We start from the raw sequence: 19,693 nt of genomic DNA, 5'->3' as shown, positions 1-19,693 counted from the left end.
TCTATATCTATCTATCTATCTATCTATCTATATATATATATATATATATATATATATATATATATATATAAAATAAAACTTTGTGCATGTGGATACTTCCTGTTATCATGATTTTTGGTCAGGCTTTTTATAAGGAACGAACGAACGAACTTGCATTTATATAGCACCTTTTCATGATCTCTGGACGTCCCAAAGTGCTTTTGCAGTCACTAAATTACTTTTTGAAGTGTAGTCACTGTTGTAATGTAGGAAACGCGGCAGCCAATTTGTGCACAGTAAGGTCCCACAAACAGCAATGAGATAAATGACCAGATCTGTTTTAGCCATGTTGGTTGGGAAACAGAGAGAGCTCCCCACTTTGAAATAGTGGTCGTGGGATAGTTCAACTTCCACCTGAGAGGGCAGAAGGGGGTCTCGGTTTAAAGTCTCACCCGAAAGACGGCACCTCCGACAGTGCAGCGCTCCCTCAGTACTGCACTGGATTTTGTGCTCAAGTTTCTGGAGTGGGACTTGAGCCCCACGACCTTCTGCCTCTGAGGCAAGAGTGCTGCCCTCTGACCCACAGCTGAGACAGAGGTGAGGTACCAGAGGGCTCCCTACACCTGAGGGGCCACACTCTACCCCAGCGGGAATCGGGGACATTAGAAGAGGAGGAGAAAGTTAGCAAGAAAATGTTGCTGTTGTTTTCTTTCATCGTTTGGCAACAAAATCCTGGAAGCTTTTCCCCTCCCATATTAACTTTGCAACGATTAAGTCTCCACGTGCTACACACTTATGCTCCACACTGATATTGAGGTAAGGGCATGTGGTAGGTGGTCATTTATTCTTGCCCATCTTGGGATTGCTTGGTGTTGACACTGGTTTCAAAAACTGTACGTGTTTTTCGCTCCCCAGGGAAATTGCCTCCTATTTTTTTTGGTGCCCTTCCTGAAATACATTTGAAAGAATGCAACCAATTCAACCCTGTTTGATTTTAGTACTTAAGTGTGGTCTGTTGGTTTTAAACCAACCCAGCATTGACAGTACTTGTCAAACACAACGGACAGCTATGGGCACATCCTCGGGTATGTGTTGTGGAAGTTGCTGTTCTGGTAAAGAGCCTCCGTCTGACTGTTTGACATCTCCAAGGACAGATTATTTCACAGGGTTTTGAGTTTTCAAGGATCAAACTCTTGAGATATTGGTTCATTGTTTGGACTTGGCCGCAACAGATATGTGAGCAAAATTGCAGCTCTGCGGGCAAGATATTTACCCATTTCCTGTTGCACGACTATCTCTTCAGAAAGGTGTTTATCGTCAGTTTTAAAGTTGTGCATCGTCAGTTTTGAAGTTGTGCAGGGAAGGTTACCAGTGCAGGTTTGCCAGTTCACCCTTTTTGCTAACTGGTGTGTTAGTTGAGTTAACTTCAACAACTAGCAGTAACTGCTGCTGTAAGTAACTATGATTAACCTGGTTTGATAATTTATAGTTTGTTGTGCATGTGTCTGATGGTGGTCATCTTGTGAAGTGGCGTGGACACATAGTGCAAATCCAGGAGTATTAACCAGGGCTATTCGCACTGGGACACACTGTCCCACATAACCTCGTGTACAAGATCTCGCTTCAGTTTATAGGAGACATGGCCTTGCCTGTAGGAGCTGGCTTTTGTCTCCGGTACAAGAAAACGTCGCTGGAGAAACCGGAGATTTGGCCGTGCCGTCCTTCGAACGTGACATTAAGCCGAGGCTCCCGTCTACCTGTTCGGCTGAAGTCAAAGATTCCGCAGCGCCAATCAGGAGCAAGGAGGGAAGTTCTCCCGGTGTCCTGGCCAACGTTCCTCCCTCCACTAAAAACAGATTAACTGGTCATTCATCTCTTTCGGATGGTACAATTGGCTGCCGTGTTTGCCTAGAAATCAACAGTGACTACATTTGAAAAGTAATTAATTGTCTGTGAAGTGCTTTGGGATGTCCTGAGGATGTGAAAGGTGCTACATAAATGCAAGTTTTATTTATATTTAAATCGATCTGCCAAAATATTGAGCATAGTAGAAATAATATCGATTCAGTTAAAGTTTGTACGGTTTAAATAATCTGCTTTTCTATAAACTTGTTGCTCAGCTCCACGTGCGGGCTTCTGATCATGACTGTCGGGGACCTCCACTCCCTCTGACCAGCATTGCCATCGCTGTGCTTTGGACCACATTGTACGGCTTTTGGGTTGGTTTTCCAGAAATTTCTTAAGAAAGAAAGAACCCGCATTTAGACAGCGCCTTTCACATCCTCGGGACGTCCCAAAGCGCTTTACAGCCAGTGAAGTACTTTTGAAGTGTAATCACTGTTGTAATGTAGGGAACACGGCAGCCAGTTTGCACACAGCAATATGATAGTGACTAGACAATCTGTTTTAGTGACGTTGGTTGAGGGATAAATATTGGTCCAGGGCACCAGGGAGAACGCCCATTCTCTTCGAAATAGTGCCATGGGATCTTTTACGTCCACCTGAGAGGTCAGATGGGGCCTCGGTTTAACGTCTCAAATGAAAGACGGCACCTCTGACAGCGCAGCACTCCCTCGGTACTGCACTGGGAGCGTCAGCCTGGATTATGTGCTCAAGCCTCTGGAGCGGGATGCAGTGAACCAAATACCAAAAGTCTTGAGTTTTAAGATAACATTCTCCTCCCTCACCTGAACAAGTTGTTTTTACATTTAAAAACTGTCTGAATCGAGCTTCTGACTGATGGAGTACAGGCACAGATTTAGCAGAACTTGTTTGGTTGTAAGACTGGTTTCTTTTCATACTGGAATGTGCAGATCTTGTGGTTTTAATGCACATGGTTTCTAAAAGCCTGTGGCTACAGAAATGAGTCCCAGAACTGCCTGACACTGGAGTGTCCTTCCCTCAGCAGTGACTGATTTTACCTCCGATCTTCTGAACCCACAATAGTTCAGATCTCTCATCGTTTTATTGTAGACTTGACTCTGCATTTCTGATTACGGCTCCCCTGTGCGGGAGTTTCGCTGATCTCTCCCAACTCCTTTCCCACACCACCCCAAATTCCTGGCCTCTCTGAGAGATGCTTAACAAGTATTTTGAAGGTATCAGCCGTGGCTTAGTTGGTAGCACTCCCTCCTCTGAGTCAGAAGGTCGTGGGTTCAATTCCCACTCCAGAGACTTGAGCACATAATCCAAGCTGGCACTCCCAGTGCAGTACCGAGGGAGTGCCGCACTGTCTGAGGTGCCATCTTTCGGATGAGACGTTAAACCGAGGCCCCCCTCAGGTGGACGTAAAAGATCCCACAGCCACTATTTCGAAGAAGAGCAGGGGAGTTCTCCCTGGTGTTCTGGGGCCTGTATTTATCCCTCAGCCAACATCACTTTTTTAAAACAAAAAACAGATTACCTGGTCATTCATCTCATTGCTCTGCCCCGCTCCCTGTGCGCTCTGTGCTGCAACAGGAGGCTGTAATCTGGTGAAGTGTGTGGCGTCAGTTCCCTCCAGTCTCGGCTGGTGGTATTGTGGAGATCGGCTGTGCAATTGGCTGCGTGCCTGTGGGATAAAACCCCTCGGGGAGGGGCTCGGTTCTCCTTGTGCTCTTGAGTTTTTTTTTTGATCCGTGCAGTCAGCCGGCACAAAGATTCTTGGAAAGAATTGAATGTTTTTAATATTTGTGTGTGTATATTATACATTCTTGCTGTATGCAGATTTATGCAGGTCAGTCTGTACAGCAGCTACATGTGGAATTGGATGTGCAGCTGTGTTTAATTCTCTTTGATGGTTCACACTTGGGCAGCCTGGAGGTATTTTAGTGAATCATTAAAAGCGCCAGAAATTCTGAAGTTGAGCCCATGAGCTATTTTCCTGCAGCCTCCCAGCTCGGCATTTTGTGCAAATAGAGGAGGAATGTGTGGGGCAACAAGCTCTCCATCCCTTCCCGAGGGAGTGGAGGTCCAGACAGGGAGTCGGGCCTTTTTCCATCTCCCATGGTTTATGTTACGTTCTATCCCGTTAATACCCAAAACCAATTTTTCGAAAGTTGTTTTTTTTTTCCCACTTAACTCCTGAGGGTTTTAAACGTTTCTATATGAAGGGAGGGGGGCAGCCCTGCAAATTTCGAGACGCTCCCTAAGGACCCACTCCGCAAATATTGCGCCCCTCCCCAGGGACCCCCTGCAAGTATTGAGAGTTTCTGCAGTGACCACTCCCTCGAATGTCGAAACCCTCCCCAGGAGGCCCCGTCTCAACTCCTGAAAGACACTCTTCGCTACCCAGAGGGAAGCTGAACTATCACTTTTTCAGGAGTCTGGCTTTGTTAGTATACAGTAACAGAAATCGCATAAATACTGAAATAATATGAATTCCCCAGACCCTGTGCGCAATATTCCTGGCCCCAGATGGACCGAGATCTAATAACATTGTGGTCTGTGGACCCCTGCTTTGGATAATTAGCTGCACGGTGTTAGCAAACTGTGGCTTTTGTAGTTCTTGGTACTCATAATGTGGTACCCACCCCTCCCGGCCCCTTGTACGTTATTAGACCCTGTCTAGTATTTGAAGTAGCGAGTGTTTGTGTTGCACGTCCAGGCCAGCAGCTTGTTGGAGCTACAGCCAATTTTCATTGTTGTCAAATCTAATTGTACAGCTGTCACTGTTTCAAGAGATGCTTGCTGGACTTAGTTCTTGGCGATGTGTAAAGCCCTAATGGTTGTCCCTGCAATTTGTGGGGAGGTGCCGCCTCTCGCCGGGGCGCGGGCTCCCCGGCGGCGGCCGCCGCCGCCTCTCGCCGGGGCGCGGGCTCCCCGGCGGCGGCCGCCGCCTCTCGCCGGGGCGCGGGCTCCCCGGCGGCGGCCGCCGCCTCTCGCCGGGGCGCGGGCTCCCCGGCGGCGGCCGCCGCCTCTCGCCGGGGCGCGGGCTCCCCGGCGGCGGCCGCCGCCTCTCGCCGGGGCGCGGGCTCCCCGGCGGCCGCCGCCGCCTCTCGCCGGGGCGCGGGCTCCCCGGCAGCCGCCATCCACCAGCTCATTCTCCACGTGCGAGTTTCGATAGGCGTCACAGCTAAACCCGATTTTGTCCTCAGCCGTCCACGCGCTCACGTTCCAGGGGGGAGCACAGGGTAGCAATCTGGAGTCAGACTCCAGCTCTGTGTTACCCTACCTCCTACACTCCATTACCATCGTTAGACGTGGCGTGCATTTCAGAAGCCCTCGCTGTACCGTGACAGATTGGTTGTGTGGGAGGTGCTGATGTCTCGGGTGCTTGGAGCTGTTTGGTGACACTCGTGTTGAAATGCAGCTGGCAGTAATTACTCACACTTCAGACCCCTCATTTTGGTAGGAGTCATAGCTTCAGAGCAGTGATGCCCATTTATATTACTATCAAAAGACTTGCATTTTTATAATTCCTTATCACATCTCTTTTTAAAAAAAAATCTCAAGGTACTTCAGAGGCAATAAATTACTTTGAAGTGCAGACTGTTGTCACGTAGATAAGTGCGGTAGCCGTTATGTGCACTGTAAGATCCCACAAACGAGATGGATGACCACTTAATCTGTTTGTTTTTTTTGGTATTGGTTGAGGGAGGAATTTTGCCCAGGTAACCGGGAGGATTCCTGTTCTTGTTCGAATCTTGTCAGGCGATCTTTAACTTCCACCCGAAATAGGTAGACGGGGCCTCGGTTTAACATCTCATCTAAAGAATGGCACCTCTGACAATGTAGCACTCCCTCGATACTGCACTGAAGAGGGGCTTGAACCCACAACCTTCCGATTTCAGAGACAGGAGCGATACAGCTGAGCTAAGGCTGGCGCTGTCACTGCCCACTGCTAGAGACTTGAGATTATCGCACAAGAAACATAGTGAGTTAAGTTTATTTTCTCACAGTATGTTGGTACCAATAGATCTGGTGACAACAACCAAGGAGCTTGTTTAAGCCTTTTAAAGGTGCCCGCAGCTAGCATCTTTCACATTCTCGGGACATCCCAAAGAGCTTCTCAGCTAATAACTACTTATTGAAATGCTGTTCAGTAGGCAAATGCAGCGGCTAATTTACGCACAGCAAGATCCCAACAAACATAATTGAGCTAAATGACCAAATAATCTTTTTTTGGTGGTGGTTGGGGGGGATGGTTTTTGCCAGGACACTCGGATCTTTTACATCCAGCTGAACAGGCTAGACACGGCCTGGGTTGAAGGTCGCAAATCAAAAGACGGCATCTCCAACAGTGCAGCACTCCCTGAGTCCCTAGATTGTGCGCTCAAGTCCTGGAGTGGGGGCTTGAACACACGACCGTCAGACTCTGGGGGAAATGTTCACCAACTGAGCTAAGCAGAAACTTCAGTTCAGATTGGGGGAGAGTGACGCCTGCGTGCTGGCTACTCCCTGTTTTCATTGCTGATAAGGGTTCTTTATCCCAACAGATGAATCGTACAGCTACATTTTCGTAGGTCTGCGGTTCTGCTGTTAGGTGGTTTTAGCAGCGTAAACGCATGGTTACCCCACTCCCACTGTCCAAACTAAAAAAAGCTCCAAATGTTTTTAAAAAAAAAACCCACCTCAACTTTGACCTTCTACATCTGGATCCTGGGGCTGAATCCAGCACACAGTATGAAAGTCTCCTCTGTCTTTTGGCTGCGACGGTCCTCGTGAAATCCAGTGCCTATTCAACTCCTCGTGAAAGAAAGACCGAGCGCCTCATCGCACCTCTCAAACGTCTGTGTTTCAGATAGAATGAATTACTTTGAAAACTCTGCCCATGTCCTAACTTGCACCAAGTCCCCATTCGTCCATCACCCCCTGTGCTCGCTGACCTACGTTGGCTCCCGGTCCAGCAACATCACTATTTTAAAATTCTCATCCTTGTTTTCAAATCCCTCCGTGGCCTCACCCTCCCCCTATCTCTGTAACCTCTGCACTCCTCCAATTCTGGTGTCTTGCGCATCCCCGATATTAATTGCTCCACCTTTAAACTGCCTAGGCCCTAAGCTCTGGAATTCCCTCCCTAAACCTCTTAATTAGAAAGAAAGAACGAGCTTGCATTTATATAGTGCATTTCACGATCTCAGGACGTCCCAAAGCGTTTTAGAGCTATTGAAGCACTTTTTGAGGTGTAGTCACTGTTGTAATGTAAGAAATGTGGCAGCCAACTTGCGCATAGCAAGATCCCACAAACAGCAATGTGGTAATGACCAGGTAATCTGTTTTAGCGATTTTTGCTTGAAGGATAAATACTGGCCAGGACACCGGGGAGAACTCCCCAGCTCATCTTCGAAATAGTGCCTTGGGATCTTTTACGTCCACCTGAGAGGGCAGACGAGGCCTCGATTTTAACGTCTCAGTCGAAAGACGGTACCTCTGACAGCGCAGCACTCCCTCAGTACTGCACTGGGACTGTTGGCCTGGATTATGTGCTCAAGTCTCTGGAGTGGGACTTGAACCGAGGCAAGCTGGATGAAATCCCGCCCAGACTGGTGGGGTGAAATTAGTTTGAAGAATCCCAACCCATTTCCTGGAGGAGCATAAACGCACAGCACAAAATCGTCCCCTAATTTGGCACTAAATAGTTCACCTGGGGAGGCCATCCTGGATGTACGAAACTGAAATTGCACACTGATGCACTGATGTGTGCTGATGCTACTTTGTTGAGGCACAGTAGAGGGAGCATCTGTCCCATTCTGGAAAATGGGACATGTTCCATTCCCCAGCACTAACGTCCCTCAAGCTTTGAGGGCAAAGTCCCCACAAGGGAAGGTTAAGATGCTCTTGTGTAATTTCACCCTGCTGCCGATCGGTGATAATGGACGTGATTTGTAAACTTCACAAGTATCGGACACTTTCTGTCAAGGACATACTTTTTTAAAAAACATTTTACTCTGTATATTCTGCTCCTGATATTTTGGTCGTTTTTGCAGTAAAATATTTTGACTTTTTTTTTTGGAAAAGAGGAGAGACTTTGAGGTGATGAAATGGAAATGACAAAACTGGTTTGGGCAAATAGTTCCATGTGGTGTAGGTTTCAAATCCCTTGGGGCACAAGTTTAAAAAAAGAGAAAATTAGAAGGAAAGTCAAGGGACCTTTTCACCAGAGGCTTCTCTGGTTCTCTCTGTCTCTGTCTCTCTCTCTTGCGCGCTCTCTGTCTCTCCGCGTCTCGTGCACACGCTCAGCACCAACCAGCTCTGTAACGCTGTTTAGATGAAGTGCATCAATCCTTCTCGAGGCCAGGGAGAGAGAGGCAAGGTGCGAGTGGCCCCAGCAAATGTTTAGTTAGCCCTGAGAAACCAACGTTTTCACTGTCTTTACAAAATTGTGCACAGGTGTCAAGTGTAGAAACTTTGTAAACCGTCTCACCCTGCCGAATCAGTTCCACTAATTATAATGATCACTGCACCGTCCCACGTGTGCGTGTGTGTGTGGTCCCTCCAAATGAAGACTGAACCATATAATATGTCGCGTAACAGGTTCCTGGTCACGATCGAAAAGATTGTGCTTTGTTTTTAAAAAAAACATTAAAACTGCATTGCGTTTCAGGGCACTGATCCAGATGTAAGATCTTTACTGCATTTATTGTGTTGTGTGGGGTTTAAGCTTGGTGCTCGCTATTCATCAGGTTTGTTTTGGGAGGGGTACTTTTTTTCCTTCATCTACAAAAGAGTTTTAATAATGTTTTTTTGTGCAGGCAAAGCATTGCTCCCAATTGGTGCGTGACGTAATGTGGGTGTTGAGCAGTCTCTGGCAGATTCTGTGCTGGAATAGGGGACCAAGAGACGATTAAAGCACGAGGCACGGTTCCAGGATTTCTATGATGTCTGCTCGTGCAGGTAAAGAGACCAGGATGCTCGGGAGTAATGCAATGCTGCTTTAGTGATGCAGCCTCCAGTGGGACCAATCCTGGAGCAGGTGACTGGAAGCTAAAGTGCAGTTTTCAATTTGTTCGTTCCCCATCTTTCCGATTTCCTCCCCTCCTGAGCCAGGGGAACAGTCTTTGGGTGACTGGTTTCTCCAGCGAGTGGCCATTCTCCTGTGCGTGAACCCAGCCGGTCAGTGCTGAGGGCGGGGAGGGGGCTGTTCGACTATGGGAGGGCATCACTACCCAGCCCAATCATCTGGCTGCGTCCTTTAAGGCACTGTCGAACCTACTGAACACTGCACTTTTTAGCCACAAAATCACGCTGCTTCTAGCACTCTCTCTTTCTTCTTCTAATTTTGGATCAATCTGAGATTGCGATTGCCTACTGAGGGAGAATGTTGCTTAAGCTCACTGATCAGTGAATGGAAATGTGCACTAACTGATGCAGCAAATACAGCAGGTCTGTCCTTTTTATAACACCACTGGACAGGACAAAAATTAAACTTCTTAAAGTCCCCAAGGTGTGTCAGTATCGCTGAACAGTTGGCCTCGCACGCTCCGTGCCCTACAGATGGTGACTCAGTCCGAGAAAAGCAAAGACGAGACTGAATCGGGGATTATTTCTCCATCTTGAGTCTCCAGTTCGAACCCTCATCCCAGCAACAGCCATTCACAATGCACACCAACCAGTGAAAACATGTAAAAAAAAATCCACTCAACCTTTACATGGGAACATAAGCACAGGCCATTCAGTCCCTCGAGCCTGTTCCACCATTCACTTAGATTGTGGCCGATCTGTACCTTAACTCTCTTTGCCCATCTTTGTTCCATATCCCTTACCCAACAAAAATCTATCAATCTCAGTTTTGAAATTATCAATTGACCCCCAGCCTCAGCAGCTTTTTGGGGGAGAGAGTTCCAGATTTCCACTCCCCTTTGTGTGAAAAAGTGCTTCCTGGAATCACCCTGAACGGCCTAGCTCTAATTTTAAGATTATGCCCCCTTGCTCTGGGCTCCCCCCCACTAGAGGAAATAGTTTCTCTGTCTACAGTTAGATATCCAGTCTCTCTTTGCCCCTTTCTCTATGCCATAATTGTGCAAACATTGTACTTGTCAAACTTCTCTCTTACATATGGTACATCCCTTTATGTAAATGTTCTTTTCTGCTCATCATACTGGTGCTGGAATGGAACACTTTCCATTTCAGGCACCCAGTGTCGGTATTAAACACTCCCAGCTCCAGCACATGATGCAGCAACCGAGTAAAGCTGCCTCTGCTCCTGCTCCTGTGATGCGTCTCAAGTCCCAACCTCTCCGTATTGTGACGTTTCACAATTCCCCCCGCACCAACCGCCCTGTGGCGTCTGAACGAGATCGCCAACTGGTATAAAAAACAGAAAATGCTGGAAATACTCGGCAAGTCGGGCAGTGTCTGTAGAGAAAGAAACAGAGTTAATGTTTCAGGTCGATGACCTTTCGTTAGAACTGGTGTTGAGTTTTGAGCCAGTTTCTGTGCCCACAAGGCTCTGGAGTGAAACTGCTCCAACTCCTTTCAGAATGTTGGTTAAGCGATTGTGGTACAGGATTAGCAATCCAGAGTTTGTGAGTTCAAATCCCACCAAGGCAAATTGTGAAATTGAATTCAGTAAATCTGGAAAATGACGTATAACTAACTGTACGTGATTTTAGCCTGCATTAAAATATTTGAAGGGAAAAACATTTACCGGGCTATGGGGAAAGAGCAGGGGGGAGTGGGACTAATTGGATAGCTCTTTCAAAGAGTCGGCACAGACACGATGGGCCGAATGGCCACCTCCTGTGCTGTACCTACTATGATACTGCATGGTTGACTCTTGGTGCCCCCTGAAGTGGCCTATAGCAAGCCCCATAATTGCAAAACAATCGATATTCAAGAAGAAAACCCACCACCACCTTCCCAGGGTAACTAGAGGAGGGCAATAAAGTCCCACGTCCCAAGATCAGATGAATAAAAGCATAGGAGCCTTGCAGGCATGTGATGCTGTATCTGGAGGCAGCACACTGCACTTACACCTGCATATATCTACAACATTAATACAAAGACAACCCAGAATTCTGTTTACAATATCACCTGCTCCCCCTTCATGTTCCTCGTGCTTTCTATCGGGTTTCCTAATGTCACATTTAATACTGACACCAATATCACGGGGGAAAGTTGAACTTCAAAGGAAATGCACTTTTATAACGTTGTGATAATTCACCCCATTAATTTGATCTCACTGACACCACCACTGAAGGAGACCTGGTACTGTCCCTCCACCCCCCACCCCCCAGAGAATTACACAGCTCAGTGTGCTCTCTCCAGACACAGCCCAGGTTTGGAAGGACAGTCAGACCTATAACTGTACTGCCGGGTGTGTTTCACAGCTCAGGTGGACACAGAGAATTCCTGCACCCCAGCCTTTACACTGAAATCCTGGCATGAGCGTGTCATAAAAGTGGGCCTGACTTATCGACAATAACAAATTGCCACCAATTTGATAAGACTATTTAAATATCAGAGTTGACGTGACTTTATGCATCCTTAATGAAGTTTGCAGTGTTTACACCGTGCTGCTTTATAGCTGCACTCAAACCAGAGTAATGTCTAAAGATGTCTCTTTTTTAAAAAAAAGAATGGGACAATTAAATCTTGTTCGGGTTAAACGTGCCTTGCTGCGTTACTGTGTTGTAGTAAAGTCACGATTCATGTTGATTCGGTTTGAAAGTCCCGCGTGTCTGGTTTATGTTCAGCATTTCAGTGCAAGACTGCACTGATTGCAATCTGAGAGTTGGCTGGGTAGTGGTGAGAATGGTTATCTGGGGAGCTCAGTGCAGCGTACCTCAACCCGTGCAGCAGGTTAATGATGCTGATACCTTGGACTCGCTCGTTCCCAATCGCCAAAGATCTGATGGCTTTCCGCAATGGCTCGGCCAGTTTGTTCAGTGAGTAGTTGAGCCGATTCAGGCCAGGGAGTTCCTAGGTTAGGTCCAGGGTGCGAGCTGCGTTATCGCCCGGGTAACACAAGGTGAGGTTAAATCACAAGTCAGGCAGTGGGCTGGGAATGGGCTGGGTGAGATCTGTTAGATGCGTCTGAGAGTCGAAGACAAAGTGGTAAACCGCTTGGAGCCTTGCTCTTGTGGTTTTGACACTTGTGGGGTTACAAGAGCACCATGTGGGATATATTGGTAAATGCATTACTTTTTATCTCTTCGTTGGGACAGTTCGGTTTTCATTTGAAGCGTGATTGTTCACAAGTTTTCCATTCCTGCCCTCTTCCCCCTACCTCCAAGCCCAAGGGGTGGGGCGACTGAAACTCCCTCACACCAGGAGTTTACAGCTGACTTTTTTTCTTTCAATTTTCCCACCTTTCTCCTCTTCTCCCCCCTTCCCCCTCTCCCTGTTCCAAAATATGCCACCCCATACGCTCCTCCTCTTCATTTCTTGTCCGCAAAAGGAGTAATTGCACCATCTCCGACTCTTAACTCATTCGTTGGAGGCAAGTACTTAAGAGTGCAAGGGGAAAAAAAGGAAAGTTTGATTTTAGATAATGGATTTGTCGAGGGCATTAGTGTTGGGACATTTCACTGGTTCAGTAAGGCCAGTGTTAGCAGCAATTTCAGGCATCGGCCTTGGTTTCAGTGGCTCAGTTTTACATTGGATATTACAATTACAAAATGAGCCACTGGGGGAACAAACAGCTTGTCAGAAACTCTAGTACATAGGAACAGGAGTAGGCCATTCAGCCCCTCGTGCCTGCTCCGCCATTTGATAAGATCATGGCTGATCTGTGATCTAACTCCATATACCTGCCTTTGGCCCATATCCCTTAATACCTTTGGTTGCCAAAAAGCTATCTATCTCAGATTTAAATTTAACAATTGAGCTAGTATCAATTGCCGTTTGCGGAAGAGAGTTCCAAACTTCTACCACCCTCTGTGTGTAGAAATGTTTTCTAATCTCGCTCCTGAAAGGTCTGGCTCTAATTTTTAGACTGTGCCCCCTACTCCTAAGTACGCTGCTGTAGGTTCGAAATTATCATTATCGCTTTGCTGTTTGTGGGATCTTGCTGTGCACAAATTGGCTGCCGCGTTTCCTACGTTACAACAGTGAATGCGCTTCAAAAGTACTTCATTGGCTGTAAAGCGCTTTGGGACGTCCCGAGATCGTGAAAGGCGCCATAGAAATGCAAGTCTTTTTTAAAAAAATCTATACTGCATTTGTGTAATTGAGTTTGTTTTGTCCTTGCAGTTGACATGGATGATGAGGACGGACGGTGTCTGCTAGATGTAATTTGGTAAGTACCTCACCAAAAAAAACACTTAAAGTGAAACTATTGCTAGCGACCATTCACTTTCGTTTCCTACCCCCTAATTTTTTTTTTGGGGGTTGGGAGTCACCTCCAATTCATGTACAGTTGCTCTGTCTCTGGCCAGAACAGTGTAAGGATGATGGGGCCTTTCAGACACATGGCGCACTTGCCTCTTTGCTTTCTGCCAGTACGACAGAATTTGTGTACGTTTTTTTTTTGTTTTAATTATCAGATGAAAGAACTGTGAGAGGTAATTGAGGACAGAGATCCTCAAAACTTGGGGCGGTACTGGAAGTGAAAATGTGAAGCTTTCTGGCCCTAACCCCCCCCACCCCCGCTAGGTGTCGACTCCTCCCCCCAACAGCATACAGTTCAAACTCCGCCCCCACCCCTGCGCACCTCACCTAAGTTATTATTTGAGATGTGGAGATGCCGGTGATGGACTGGGGTTGACAATTGTAAACAATTTTACAACACCAAGTTATAGTCCAAGTTTCCACACCGTTCACCTGAGGAAGGGGGAAGCCTCCGAAAGCTTGTGGGATTAAAAATAAAATTGTTGGACTATAACTTGGTGTTGTAAAATTGTTTACAATTATTATTTGAGAGCATTGACTCGTGAGTGTTGGCAGTCTATCCGACTGCAGAATGCACCGCAGCCGAGTCCTGCTCCCACCCGTGTCCCCACAAGCGCATTTCCAACAGTTGGAAGTGGAAACCTGGGCCAATTTCTGCTGTCGCTAATCCAGAATTAACATCCTTACCTCTGCCCAAATTCAGCACAGTCCGGGATCGAACCTGGGTCCTCCCAGCTCAGAGATGGAGACGCCTCCCCTCCACCATCAGACCATCCAATAGTTACAAGCTTATTATTTGACTTTTTTTTGATGTAAGGAGATGGGCCAAGCATATATTACATGAAAACCAGCGCAGTCGGCGTGATATCGCTGTGAAAAAGGGCAGATGATGATTGATCGCATCGTGAAGTGAACAATCATGAAATAACCCTTCGGTAACGGTGCATCATTTTTATAGCCTCCTCCATAATGTTTGAGCGCTGCGTGCGATGGTGGGGGGGCCTGACTGAACATTCGACTTCACTAATTGCATACGTCACAATTCAAAAGGGGGCCTGACTTGGCGTCACCTGTTGCTATAAATTCAAGCTCCACTTCCAAGGTTTCTGACATTATCCAAGTCACTTATTGAGGTTACTGCCCTGGTAAATCACTCTGAGATTCACTGTTCTTTTATGTAATGTGCTCGATTGGGAAGATTTTGTAAACCACAAATTTAACTTGTTTATGAATGTTATTGAAGCGCTGACAGTGTATTGTGTGTTTGACCACACTCCTGAATATTTTCTGTTTATAATTCTTTCTGTAATTTTATTTGTCCATTTAAGATGTGTGTTTGTGCTGGGAGGTGGAATACTCTGCGCATCCAGTCACACCAACAGCTCTCCCGGTACAGGTACAGCACGGGTTCGATACAGAGTAAAGCTCCCTCTACACTGTCCCATCAAACACTCCCAGGGCAGGTACAGCGCGGGTTAGATACAGAGTAAAGCTCCCTCTACCCTGTCCCACCAAACACTCCCAGGGCAGGTACAGCGCGGGTTAGATACAGAGTAAAGCTCCCTCTACACTCTCCCATCAAACACTCCCAGGGCAGGTACAGCGCGGGTTAGATACAGAGTAAAGCTCCCTCTACACTGTTCCATCAAACACTCCCAGGGCAGGTACAGCACGGGTTAGATACAGAGTAAAGCTCCCTCTACACTGTCCCATCAAACACTCCCAGGGCAGGTACAGCACGGGTTAGATACAGAGTAAAGCTCCCTCTACACTGTCCCATCAAACACTCCCAGGGCAGGTACAGCGCGGGTTAGATACAGAGTAAAGCTCCCTCTACACTGTCCCATCAAACACTCCCAGGGCAGGTACAGCGCGGGTTAGATACAGAGTAAAGCTCCCTCTACACTGTCCCATCAAACACTCCCAGGGCAGGTACAGCACGGGTTAGATACAGAGTAAAGCTCCCTCTACACTGTCCCATCAAACACTCCCAGGGCAGGTACAGCACGGGTTAGATACAGAGTAAAGCTCCCTCTACACTGTCCCATCAAACACTCCCAGGGCAGGTACAGCGCGGGTTAGATACAGAGTAAAGCTCCCTCTACACTGTCCCATCAAACACTCCCAGGGCAGGTACAGCGCGGGTTAGATACAGAGTAAAGCTCCCTCTACACTGTCCTGATCTATATCCCAGCATATCTGTATATAACAGCCCAACCTTAGAGTAGCGCCCCCCAGCGGACTAGTATGGCATTGCTGGTTTCTCACAGGCCGATCAGTGAGCTTTGAGTTCGATTGACAACGGCTGTCTTGTGCTGCTGCAGTTAGGGAATGGATCGTGGCTGCAGAACCCCATTTGATGTCAGACTCATACAGGCAGCAGAGAAAGGAGGCTTTCATCGCTGGCTAGATTCATACCCGTGTCTGGAGATGAAAGGTCACTGTGCCATCTCGGCCCTGGGATTCACTTTAACATGTAGTGATCCGTTTAAATTACGGCCACCCAGTCTATCTGTGCAGATTGAGACTTTATGCCGATTTTCTTCAGCCCTTCGTTCCCATGATTTTATGCGCTAGGAGTTTTATTTTCTTAAAGATGCCTGGGCTGTAAATCCTCTGCTAAGGGAGAAAGGGCTTTTTATTTAACAGCAAAGGTTAAGTTCCTAGCAAAATACTCAGCAAGTCAGAATAAGCCTTCCCCAGATCGTTCACATCCTTGTGAATGCTGACGGGCCTGCCATGTATTTCCAGTGTCTGCTGTTGTTTACTGTCCCTTACTCTTGTTTATTAGTTACAAAACTACTTACTGTCGAATTATCAGAAAACGCAATTCCATGCAGCGTCCTAATTTCCAGTCACCTTGTTGCGCAGCCATTTTTTTTTGTTTTTACAGTTTTTAACATTTCACGGCCACTCCTGTCAGGTTACCTGATTTTTAGTTCCTTTCAGCAAGCATACTCATGGAAGGTCATCGACTTGAAACGTTAACTCTGTTTTTCTGCCCCTGCCTGACTTGCTGAGTGTTTCCAAGATTTTCTGTTGTTTTATTTCAGATTTCAAGCATCCGCAGTATTTTACTTTCGTTTGCACTAGTGATCTGTTCCTTTTTTTACTAGTGATCTGTTCCTTTTTTTACTAGTGATCTGTTCCTTTTTTTACTAGTGATCTGTTCCTTTTTTTTACTAGTGATCTGTTCCTTTTTTTTACTAGTGATCTGTTCCTTTTTTTTACTAGTGATCTGTTCCTTTTTTTTACTAGTGATCTGTTCCTTTTTTTACTAGTGATCTGTTCCTTTTACAATTGATTACAGCCGTCCCAATCATATTTAGCATTCTGTAGTTGTCTGATCCGGTTCGAAAATGCAGCTATTATTAAAATGTGTTCTCTCCCTCACAGTGACCCTCAGGCCCTGAATGAGTTCTTGCATGGTTCGGACCAAGTAAGTTGAATTTGCTGTTGTGTGGAGATTGGATTAGTGGTTCTGTTTGTCGTGTCGCCAGCTGTCAGGTTTTGCTGCTCGCTGGGACAGTCCCAGACTTTCGTATCCTGGATTCAGTGGGGGGTTTTTTTTGAGAGAAAAAATTGCTTTGTTGCGAGAATCAGCTCCTGGCTCTCTGATGCTTCAGGGCTGAGGGAGAATGTTGTTGACACTCAGCTGTGTGCACAGACACCCACCCTGCATGCTTGTGCCCAGTTTGTGTGCACTGTACTTCATACATTTTATTTTTCCTCTTTTTTTCCCGCCCTGCCTCAGCTCATCTGCTGCTGAAGCCCTCATCCAGGCCTTTGTTATCTCTAGACTCGACCATTCCAATGCTCTCCTGGCCGGCCTCCCATCTTCCACCCTCCGTAAACTTGAGCTCATCCCAAACTCTGCTGCCCGTATTCTAACTGGCACTAAGTCCCATTCACCCATCACCCCTGTGCTCGCTGACCTACATTGGCTCCCGGTCCAGCAACGCCTCGATTTAAAAAAAAAAAAAAAAAATTTCTCATCTTTGTGTTCAGATCCCTCCATGGCCTCGCCCCTCCCTATCTCTGTAACCTCCTCCAGCCCTACAACCCTCCGATTTCTCTGCACTCCTCCAATTTTGGCCTCCTGCACACCCCCGATTTTCATCGGTCAGTCATCGGCAGCCGTGCCTTCAGCTGCCTAGGTTCTAAGCTCTGGAATTCCCTCCCTAAACCACTCCGCGCCTCTCTCCTCCTTTTAAGACGCTCCTTAAAACCTATCTCTGTGACCAAGCTTTTGGTCACCTGCCCTGACATCTCCTTATGTGGCTCAGTGTCAAATTTTGTTTGATAATCGCTCCAGTGAAGCGCCTTGGGACGTTTTGCTATGTTATAGATGCTATATAAATGCAAGTTGTTGTTAAGATTTGAATTGGTTCCTAAATAAAGCGTAACTCTTGTTCATGATTCTTCTCTCCTGCGACCACAAGTAACCCCAGAGCAGGATTTGAATGTTACTGAGAGCATCGCTGCCCCCTGGACCACAGGTCTGCGTTACGCTGCCCCCTGGACCACAGGTCTGCGTTACGCTGCCCCCTGGACCACAGGTCTGCGTTACGCTGCCCCCTGGACCACAGGTCTGCGTTACGCTGCCCCCTGGACCACAGGTCTGCGTTACGCTGCCCCCTGGACCACAGGTCTGCGTTACGCTGCCCCCTGGACCACAGGTCTGCGTTACGCTGCCCCCTGGACCACAGGTCTGCGTTACGCTGCCCCCTGGACCACTTATAATCTGTCAATGGGCAGGACTTGTATCAGCAGAAAAAAGCTCTGGCCTCCAATCCTTCTGTAAAGGATATCTCCACATTTGGTCGAGCTATAATTCCTGATTTCAAAAGGACTGGGTTTGGGTGTTTACAGGCTTATTTGAACCGGCCCTGTTATCCTTGTGTTAGCAACACACACAGCTTGAAGTGGATGCTTCATTCTGTTTATAAAAGATGTTTTTAATTGAATTAATAGCTTGATGGCGATGATCTCCTTGATACGACAGCAGATCCGGCCAGCGCTTTCTTCACTGATGCATCTGTAAGTGTTTACTTTCGTACTCCTCCTTCCTCATTTGGGCCTCAAAAGAATTTTTAAATTGTTGCAACATGAAATGTCTCGAATCAAGGCTCAATACAGATGAAAGTTGAAGGCTTTAGGCAAAGTTTGTCAACGGTGCTTAACTTCCATCTATATTGAGCCTTGATTTCGAGGGGTATTTGGTGTTCACTTTTTTCATTTCTTCTTGCCCAAACCGCTTGCAATTCCTCTGGTCTGGCCCCCCTCCTCGCCCCCCAACCTCCAGAAAACGTGCTCCCATCCCAGGCACTGACTCCTCCTGGGCTACTGGCTGCTTTCCAATACCACTCCCAAATTGGCCATTCTTGAGTGAGCCTCAACAATGGAACATTTAGCCCCTCGAGCCTATTCTGCCATTCAATTAAATCATGGTTGATCTGTACCTTAATCCAATTTACCCACCTTGGTTCCATAACCCTTTAATACCCTTGCCTAACAAAAACAAACAATCTCTGTTTTGAAATTTTCAATTGACCCTCCCCAGCCTCAATGGCTTTTTGGCGGGGAGAGTTCCAGATTTCCACTCCCCTTTGTGTGAAGAAGTGCTTCCTGACATCACTCCTGAGCGGCCAAGCTCTAATTTTAAGGTTATGCCCCCTTGTTCTGGACTCCCCCCACCAGAGGAAATATTTTCTCTCTATCTATACCCTATCAACTCCTTTTTTAATCATCTTAAACACCCAAGTTAGATCACCCTTTAATCTTCTACACTTGAGCGAACACAAGCTTAGTCTATGCAACCTGTCCCCTTTCTAATTTAACCCTTTAAGCCCCGGTATCATTCTATTGAATCTGCGCTGCACCCCCTCCAAGGGAAAAATACCCTTCCTGTGGTGCGGAGCCCAGTGAGTGTTGGGAGACAAGTCATTGTAGGGGGGTGTGGGGGGTAAAATCACAGCTGAGTCCATTCTGTCGATGCACAGCATTCGTTTTCCAGCAGCCAACTAGAACCCTGGCTGATTTTTGTTCCTAGTATAGGGAATGCTGAAGCCACTTGTAGCTCCATCCTGCCTTCCCGGTTCGTTTCTTTTCCTCTGTGGCTTGAGTTGGTACACAGTCTGTACGATATCTGCAGAATTGCAGAAATCTGCAATGTCTCTGGGTTTTATGGCAATATTGATTTTTGAGAGGGAGGAATTTGAGCTTACAGGTTTGGTTTCTGTAATTGTTTTTTTTTTTCGATTTTTGGTGGTTGGATCCATTGCAGCAATTCCAGGGTTTGGAGGGAGAGGAGAGGAAAGTGCGATGTAACCCATACCGTTACAGGGATCCATATTTTGCTTGTTAATCTGTTCACCTGGTTGCACCGATTCGCCATCATAAACCAACAGGGCCGGTTTGTGAGCTATCCGAATAATTGCAGAGGCCCCTAGGTGGGCGTCAG

General features: G+C 46.9%; 1 protein-coding gene across 3 annotated transcripts in view; it reads left to right on the top strand.

Moving 5' to 3' along the window:
- The window catches only part of LOC137305993 (BRD4-interacting chromatin-remodeling complex-associated protein-like), a 75,704-nt gene that overhangs the window by 24,406 nt on the left and 31,605 nt on the right, over positions 1-19,693 (top strand). For 2 of the 3 annotated variants that reach the window (XM_067974992.1, XM_067974991.1), the window contains exons 2-5: positions 8,652-8,793; positions 13,093-13,138; positions 16,627-16,669; positions 18,205-18,270. In XM_067974992.1, coding sequence (XP_067831093.1) covers positions 8,775-8,793; positions 13,093-13,138; positions 16,627-16,669; positions 18,205-18,270 — 174 coding nt within the window. In that variant the 5' untranslated portion in view covers positions 8,652-8,774. The remainder of the gene's footprint in view (positions 1-8,651; positions 8,794-13,092; positions 13,139-16,626; positions 16,670-18,204; positions 18,271-19,693) is intronic. The other variant, XM_067974993.1, reaches the window with a different exon arrangement.

The sequence above is a fragment of the Heptranchias perlo genome, chromosome 41 (assembly GCF_035084215.1).
Source record: "Heptranchias perlo isolate sHepPer1 chromosome 41, sHepPer1.hap1, whole genome shotgun sequence".
In the NCBI taxonomy this organism is placed as follows: Eukaryota; Metazoa; Chordata; class Chondrichthyes; order Hexanchiformes; family Hexanchidae; genus Heptranchias; species Heptranchias perlo.
This window is presented reverse-complemented; position numbering and strand designations above follow the sequence as displayed.